The sequence below is a fragment of the Pelodiscus sinensis genome, chromosome 30, assembly GCF_052426305.1.
Source record: "Pelodiscus sinensis isolate ZL-2025 chromosome 30, ASM5242630v1, whole genome shotgun sequence".
Classification (NCBI taxonomy): domain Eukaryota; kingdom Metazoa; phylum Chordata; order Testudines; family Trionychidae; genus Pelodiscus; species Pelodiscus sinensis.
Genome location: NC_143081.1, coordinates 10,923,837 through 10,932,646, shown reverse-complemented (window position 1 = coordinate 10,932,646; position 8,810 = coordinate 10,923,837). Strand labels below are relative to the sequence as shown.

Genomic DNA, 8,810 nt, shown 5'->3' with positions numbered 1-8,810 from the left:
AAAAGAAACGTGAAGTTCGCGGGTTGGGCGGAGTCATTGAGGTCAGGAATCAATTTTCTATAAAAAAGCCTCTAAACAGCTAATGAGTGATTGGGCGTTTTTTTCCTGCACGTGAACACTTTCCAAGCAAATGAAGTGTACGATTCGAATTATAAAGTCCTCCGGTATCTTTCGATGGTAGTTAGCGCACCTTTGAGGCCAGATAAGTCCTCTAAAACCGTGTTTTGCTAGGATTACTGATATTGGTCAAGACGGTGATCGGGGTCTACAAGTATTGGTAACAATTTACGAATAACAGCATTCTGTAAGCTCAGCATAACGGAGTGTAGCTAACCCTAGCTAGACACTGTTGCACGCCCATTCTTAGGCAGCTTCACAGAAGAGCCTTCTACTGTCCCAAAACTTAGCAGCGCAGTTTCTGCCTCCGAATATCCTAACTACATGAACGCCACTAACTCAGCATTGTCCAATAGAGCTATTACTAGCCAGACTCCGTTTCTCACAAATTCTTATATGGCTTCAGACATTTGCTACATACCGGCCTCAGGGGCTGGAAGACTGCACAACTACATTCGCACACGAGATTGCCTTGCGACGTTCTCACATGCACGAAAATTACCGAATCCTTCGACTAGCACTGTAAATACATGATTTACTAATGCAATCCTGTTATCAAAGCCCCCCACCTCTCCGTATACATCAAGTTTCTTTGAAACAGAACGGAGCGCATTCTATGCTGCTTCTGTTCCTGAGAGTGGGCAATGCTGAGCTATTGGTTTAAAAGTAGGATCGCATTCTAACGCAGATGCAGTTTGGACTGTGCTCCGTTACGACTGAGAGGATAAGTGCTCTTTGAGGGGGCATTGAAAACAAGCATCAAGCTTGGAGAGCATGTCTTTAGAGAGCTAATGAAGGATTAGGTGATTTTCCTTCATGTACCAACGTCCCAAGCAAATGGGGTGTGCGAATGTACTTCTGCAGTCGTCCAGTCCGTGGGTCCCGGTTTTAGGCGCATTTCTGAAGCCATATAAGAATAGGTGTGAAACAGTGTCAGCTAGTAATACTTACATTCGTCAATGTGGTGCCCGAACAGTCCTAGCATTCTGACGCACATACAGCATAAACTGCGCTGCCTTTTTTAAAGGAAACTTGATTGTTGAGGCGTCATTGAAACGGGGCTCAATGTTGTAAAAGAAGACTTTATACAACTAGAGATCGATTAGGGTTTTTTTCCCCATGCAGGTAAGAACGTCGGAAAGACATCTCGTGTGCGAAAGTAGTTGTGTAGTTCTCGACTACGCGTGGCAGGTTTTTAGCGCATTTCAGAGGCCATATAAGAATTTGGCGAGACTAATGCCTCGGTAGGAATCCTGACATGGGGCAATGCTGACATAGTGGTGTACAAGTCGCGAGCACATTCTAAAGCACCAACCCCGTAATACTGCTGCACTTTACTGCAAAAGAAGCGTGCAGTTCGCGGGTTGGGCGGAGTCATTGAGATCAGGAGTCAATTTTCTACAAAAAAATGCCTCTAAACAGCTAATGAACGAGTCGGGTTTTTTTCCTGCACGTGAACACTTCCCAAGCAAATCAAGTGTACGCCTCGAATTTTAAAGTCCTCCGGTATCATTCGATGGTAGTTAGCGCACCTTTGAGGCCAGATAAGAAGTCCTCTAAAACCGTGTTTTGCTAGGATTACTGATATTGGTCAAGACGGTGATCGGGGTCTACAAGGATTGGTAACACTTGTCACAACCCACTTCACCGTATTCACCTCAGCCTCCTTGGGTACGGTGATCACAGAGCTAGGCGGCTTACCAAAGCCACCGCACCGCCGAGAATGGGGCGGGTACCACCTGCGAAAGGGAGTTAGGTACGGAGCTCCAGTTGGGATTCACAGCCTTGGAGGTAAGCTGATAATAGCGCCCCCAAATCCCTTGACCACAGAAGGAGTTGATGGTGCTTCCTATTGCCTAGTGGTTAGATCACGTGCCTAGCAAATGATACAGCCAAGATCATCCCTCCTCAGCCTGATGTGGGAGCAGGGATTTGACACCCCATCCTCCACCGTGTAAAGGGAGGGTGACATGGGGGTGCCGACACCCCCTTATTTTTTCAGACTTCATGGGTATTAGCTTCAACAGGAGATACTGAAAGATTCTCCCCCCAAGTCTCCCGTTGTCTGGCATTCACGACATTTGCTCAGGGATGTTTTGTTGCTGTCACAAGTGACACAGGGGCCTAATTCATACTTTGAAAAGTGACTTAGCGCTTCAGCCAGAAAACTCTCGTTGCCATGCGACTTAAGTGAGTCACGGGGCTATGAAGTTTGGGGCGAAATTATCCCAGGCTGTTGACCCGAGCAAACGCTCTCTGGAGGGACTAAAGCTGCAGCCAGGCCGTGCTTCCAGAATTGTCCCTGGTGATGGTGAGTCGCCCTTGGAAGGTCGGGGCATAGCCAGTCCCAGACCGGGTGAGCTGGACTTGTGAATAAAAAGCGACACAAATTCAGTGAACTCTATTCGTCCTCCTTCTGCCTTTCGGGCCCACTCCAATGGAGAAAATCTGCCTGTGAGCGGTGCTAGGCGAACTTCCAAGGGCATCGAACTCGTACTGACTGGGAAGCGATTAGGCTGGGCAGAGCCTCGCGCTGCGGTTCCATCCCAGCCTGCAGAGCTAAGGCCGAACATTCAGTCTCCGAAGCGAACGTGACACTTTGCTGCCCCGGAGCGGATCTCTCCCTTCAGTAACCACAGAAACGATTCTCCCTCGTCGTCCTTTTAGCCTCAGAAAAGGGGAGGAGACGTGAGTGTGTCCGAGTGTCTCTGTGTCTGAGTGACTGTGTTTGATTTGTTTGTGTGTCTCCGCTGTGTGTTACTGTGTGTGCGGTTCGTGTGTGTGTGTCCTGTCCCAGCTGCGGACAATCACTCCTGTTCTGTAACAGGCACAGGGGCGCACCTGGACTCAAGTCCCCGTCTGCTGTCCTAAATAGACCAGCCGCTCTTGCTTCCTAAGGGCTCTGATAACTGACTGTGGCCTGTTTGCGTGTTTCCTTCCGTCACCCTCCGCCCCCCGGGCTCTGGCACAGAGCCGAGGGGCAGAAGGAACCGCTGCCACCTCTCTGCGTGACTTGCTGCAGAGCGCAGGCCACGGGGGACCTTCTCTCCCGGGCCGGGTGGCTCCGAGGAAGCTGGACCCGGGTCTCTGTGGGGGAAGGGGAGCGCAGGAGCCACGTTGGAAGGAGTCCAATGAATCCCGGTTTACATCAGTGAAAGTGCCCGATCAGCAAGCCAAGCCGGGCCGGGGGAACAGGGCTCCCGCCTCAACGGGACTGGCTGAGGCAGCCGGCGATGTCTGCCGCGCAGGCCCAGGGGAACACCGTGATGCAAACGGGAGGAGAGGGGGCGTTTCTAGGCAACGAAAGGGTTAAAATCTCCCCGCGGGTTTGTATTTCATCCACCGAAGTTTGTTCTCGGTTCTGTGCGCAGCGCCCGGTTGTTTGTGTCTCTGCTGCCCCCGCGTGGCGGCCGCGGGTTCTGCAGCCTGGGTTTTTGCAGGCGCATCACTAGGTTTCGTGTCGCTGTGTGTCTCGCACAGTAATAGCGGGCGGTGTCCTCGGGCTTCAGGCCGGTCATTGGCAGGTGCAGCAGGTTGTTGGGGTTGTCCCTGGAGATGGTGAATCGGCCCCCAAGTGCATCAGAGTAGAACGTGCTGCTCCCACTGCCGGTGCTGATAGCAGCCACCCACTCCAGGACCTTCCCGGGAGCCTGCCGGAGCCAGTCCATCCCGGAGCTGCTGAAGGTGAAGCCGGAGGCTTTGCAGGAGAGGCGCAGAGAGTCTCCGGGCTTCTTCACATCCCCTCCGGACTCCACCAGCTGCACCTGGCACCGGGCACCTGGGAATAAAGGGATGTTAGAAGAACCGGCATAAAACCAGCGAGAATTGTCTGGGCTCTGCCACTTGATCGGGGAACTAAATACCTTCCAGAGCTGCTAGAATGAAAACAGCTGCGACCCAAAGTCTCATTGTCTCTGCTGCTGGCGGGGAAAGTTCTCCGGGGACTGGCTGCTCCCTGCTCTGAGCCAAGGGGCTGCGGATTGTCCCTGCGGGTGCAGGCTGGGCAGAGAGAGGCACAGATTTAAACAGGAACCTCTCTCCCCTATTTGCATGGCCCGCTGCTTATAACGGACCCAGGCTCCTTCCCTTAACTCTGAATCGCTGGCTCGGGGCTCAGGGCGGAGTCAGACTCTGCCCCGCTGTGTCTGTGCAGCTCCCAGCTCCAGGGAGGTGGGTTAAAGGGGAGAAGCAGCTGCCGGGTTCGAGCCCGGTTCCCCGGTATTGAATTTAGGGCCCGATTGTCACGTAGTTATCCCGTTACGTGGAGGTGTCCGAGGTCCTGTCCATGCGGACAGCGGGTCAGGAGGTCGGTGCCTGGAAGGGGCGGGGTCACAGGGTTGCACGGGGCTGGGTCACTCACTGGAAGGCTACAAGTAAGGGGCTGGGGAGCGCGGTGAGTCCGGCAGCCTCTCCCCGGGCGGGGAATGAGGATTTGGAATCAGTCCGGGGGGTGACCCAGGCTCACACAAACCGAAGGCGAAGGAGACAAAGGATTCGTCACCGGAGCGGGGATTTGTGCAAAGGGGGCTCGGGGCGGGAGACTGGGGGCCGGCTCCCCCTGGCTGGGTCTGTGCAGCCGAGAGGCCGCCCCGTGTGACCGGCAGAGCGAGCCAGGCTGGATTTGCCCCAGTCACAGCAGCGAACAGCGGGAGGGAGGGAAGTTGGGAGGCTGGAAAGTTCTGGGCTGTAGCCGAAGGAGGCCTGGGTTTATGGCAGGTCGGGAGCGGGGCTGGGACACACAGCGGCGTGGGGGGAGCTTTGGGCGGGGGTGTTAAACCTCGTCCCGCAGGGCTCGCACCAGGGACAGCGCTCAGGGATTCAGGAGGCGAATTAACGACCAACTCTGCCCCTAGAGCCACAGTCCGAATGACCAGGGACATAGAGAGACCCGGATAAATATTTATATTTATATCGAATATTATAACTTATATCGCCCAGGCCCAGATTAAGAAAGGTGCTTCCGTGGCTGTCCTGGGCGGGCGGGGGAGGGGGGGTGAGAAGAGACATTACCCGGCCACTACAAGTGCAGATCTTTTTGCAGGCGGCCCTTATCCTGGGGCCCTGGGCTGCAGCCACTAACCCCTAGAGCGCGTGACAGGGCTGGAGCCGCATCCCCGAGCGCCAAGCTAGCGGGGTCCCCTCTCTGCCCTCACCTGCAGGCTCCGCCCTCAAAGCGCCCATTGGCTGGGACTCATGGAGCTCTCGCGTGAATCACCTGGCTCCCCAGCTCCCTATCCCAGCCCTGAGCCCCCTCCCGCACTGCCCCGTTTGGAGCTGGAACTCGGCATGTCCGGTGAATTCCCCGGACAATAATATCTATTGTTATGATCAGTTTCCATGGTTACTAGGCTTGGGAGGGGCGAGTAGGTCCTAGCGTCTCAGGCCTCCACTCTCAGACCCAGGTCCGAGCACCGTGCAACCCTGTGAGCCGCTCCCTCCCCAAGCACTGACTGTGACGTAGTGGGGCGTACCTTGCTGGTTGCTATGCTGGGCAGTGGGTTCTGAGTGACCTCCACTGGCTGCCGTCTGCAGCACGGCCCAGCAGGGCAGGGTATGAGTCATTATGCAAGGGGGCTTCGAAACTCTTCAGACAGGTGGAACAATGGGAAGAAGGGGAGTGGAGCCCTGGCTGGGGGCAGGGCTGGAGGTGAGGGGGTTAGTTTCTGTCTGGGAGCATGGAGGAGACAGCCTAGGGAAAGGGAATGGAGTTTAGGGGCCCAGTCTCCCCCATCTCAAGGGGGGCTGAGGCATCCTAGGCCTGCCCTGGAACCAGATTACATCTGTGCTGTGCTGTATCCTGGAGAAGCAATAAACACCCTTTATTCTACTGGCTGGTGGAGTCTATCCATGCCATTACGGGGGTGCAGGAGACAGGAAAACCCTGACGACATGCCATCACACATGGGGAGCAGGGAGGTTGCACTGCCGTGGTCCCCATTTACCAAAAAAAAGGGACACCCAGGTGCTAAGATCCTTTAGTCTGGCCTGCAGCCCCACAGGACTCATGCCTGCCCTCCTGGATATGGAGCTGACTGGTCTGTGATGTCAAACAGGGCTGGCCTTACCATCAGTGGAACTGAGATGGCAGTCTCAGGTGCCAGACTGGGTGGGCCACTAGGACCCAGTGTATAGAAAATTGTGTCTGCTGCTGGTATTCTCTCTGCTCTAGATGCATAGAGATGGTGGAGTGCTGTGCTGGAGGAAGGAGGGCACAAAGAACAGGAAAAAGGCAGTATTGAGACCTTACAAAGTTTTGGCCAAAGCGACAGAGCATGGGGGCGTCATTTGAGCTCCCTGCTTCACATGCCAAAATGTTGTGGGTCGGCCCTGACACCCAACCACCAGGTTGGGGCTCAGGAGACGTCCATGCGGTTCCTGGTTTTGTCCCTGACCTGCCGGGTGACAGCAGCCAGGTCCCTTCTGCTCCCTGAACTTCATTTTCCCAATCTGTGACCTCTCTTTAGATGGAGCATCCACATCTGATGAGAAGCAGGGACTGCCAGGAACAGACACGTTTCCGGTGTTTGTCCATGAACACACGGGTAAGGTAAATACACCTTGTAGCTTCCTGTCTCTTGTAACTTGATGGAGCCCAGAGGTGGGCAAATACTGGCCCGGGGGCCGGATTCCGATAGTCAGAGTTAGCTCCTGATCGGCCCCCACATGCCGTATTTACCTGCGCCTCCACAGGTACGGGGATCACAGCTCCTGTTGGCTATGTGGAGAGTTAGGAGCCTGGGTCCCCTCGCGGGGTTTTTGAACGGCGGTAGCTGCGGTTTGTGTCACTGTGCACCGAGCACAGTAATACGTGGCAGTGTCATCGGCTCGCAGGCTGCCCAGCTGCAGCCAGGTCGTACTTATGGAGTTCTCCCTGGTGATGGTGAATCGCCCCTGGAAATTTTGGGCATAGCCTGTTTCACTATCTCTGGGATCAATGTATCCTATCCACTCCAGGCCTTTCCCGGGAGCCTGCCGGACCCAGCTAAGGTAATTGCTGGTAAATGTGTAGCCGGAGGTTTTACATGTCAGCTTCACGGACTCTCCAGGCTTTTTGATTTCTACCCCAGACTGAGTCAGCTGGATCTGGGAGCTGGCACCTGTCAATAAAAAAAAATACCGTTAATTCCATTCTATTCCTCCTCTTCCCAGCCTTATCCAAGTACCCTTCCCTGCCTTATCACAGGGTCTGATCTGCCTTTTAATAATAAAGAATTTGTCCATGGCATATTCCTGTTCAGAAGAAGTACAGTTATCCTTCTTGCAGAGGGGAAACTGAGGTATAACTGGGCTGGAGGTTTTTCAGAGCTGCGTACGGCATTCCTACTACAGAGTAATGAAAATTGGGCATCAGAATACCCTATTTGGGTTTAAAATTCCAGCGTGTGCGATTTCCTCAGAGCTGCGATTTAGAATCCCGAGTTCCTGATCCACCTCCTACGTCTTCATCTTCAAACCATCTTTGCTCCCCCAGCCCAGCTGTGCCCGGCAGACACCGGCGTCCATCCCCTTACCTGAGACAGCCGCCAGAAGGAAACAGAACCCCAGAGCGATCATTGCCATTCTCCTCTCCCACCTTGTGTGCTGCAAAGCAGGAAACCAGCCGCCTGTTGGCGAGCCCCCCTGGCTGTTCTTTATCAGGCACATTTCCCCCCACATTTGCATGTGGGCGTGGCTACATGGTATGACAAAACCTCGGCTTTGCCCGCCTTTACTCATGAATGGCCTCCGAATCTGGAGGGACGCAGCCACGGAGGCGGCAAGAGCAGGTCTATGGAATTTGGGCCCCGATCTAGGACAAAACGAAAGCTACTGTGATGTCGGCGGGCCGTCCGTGTGAGTAAAGGACAATTGGTGAATGTCAAGGTGCCCAGTGTCGGGCTATGACAATGTGACAGCAAATGGGTGTCAAACTGACATAACACAGAATCCAGGGATGTGTGAACACGAGCGCGCTCCTGTGGGGAAATCTCCCTGGGAGCGGTGATCTTCCAAGGGGCTCTGGGCACCGAACTCGTGCTGATTGGGAAGGGATTAGGCTGGGGATAGCCTCGCGCTGAAGATCCAGCCCAGCCTGCAGAGCTGAAGCCAATAATTCCTGGTGCTTATTCTTCTATTCGGTTTCTGAAGCGAACGTGACACTTTGCTGCCCCCGTGCGGATCTGTCCCTTCAGTAACCACAGAAACGATCCCCCCTCTTTGTCCTTTTAGCTTCGTGTCGCTTGGTCACTTGTGTCCGCAGGGGCTGGAGAAGGGAGAGGGGGGCTGTTACACTCTTGCCCTTCACAGTGTCCTGTGACAGAGGGTGACACAGGCTGACTGGGTGCTGGGTGATGATGCTTCGTTGTGTTTGTTTGGAGCTCGCTGGCTGGTCACCCCATGTGCTGAGCAAAGCTCCGAAGCAATGAAGGTAACTTCATAGAAGGTGCTCAGGGAGGCGCCTCCCTCTGGCAGTGACTCCTAGGCGGGTGGTGCAGGGGGTCTCAGAGTACCGCTGCCTGCAGGCTCTGCCCCTGAAGCTAGTTCCCAGCCAATGAGAGTGCGGAGTTGGTGCTGGGAGGGGGCAGCCCGCAGAGACATCCCACCCCCAGATGCCGCAGGGACGGTGCTGGCTGCTTCCATGTGTGGAGGGTGCTGTCAGCAGGAGCGGCTGGGGGGCCCTAGGCCCTTTAAAATTGTCAAGGCCCTTGGGAAAT

General features: G+C 54.8%; 1 pseudogene and 1 gene segment (V, D, J or C); both read right to left on the bottom strand.

Moving 5' to 3' along the window:
• Positions 1-3,426: 3,426 nt before the first annotated feature.
• LOC149521218 (Ig heavy chain V region 3-like) lies at positions 3,427-5,551 on the bottom strand. The segment is given in 3 exon segments: positions 3,427-3,895; positions 3,981-4,116; positions 5,271-5,551. Coding segments are annotated over 2 exon segments (489 nt in total).
• Positions 5,552-6,816: 1,265 nt separating this feature from the next.
• Positions 6,817-7,677, bottom strand: LOC142821343 (immunoglobulin heavy variable 1-46 pseudogene; annotated as a pseudogene).
• Between the last annotated feature and the right edge of the window lie 1,133 nt (positions 7,678-8,810).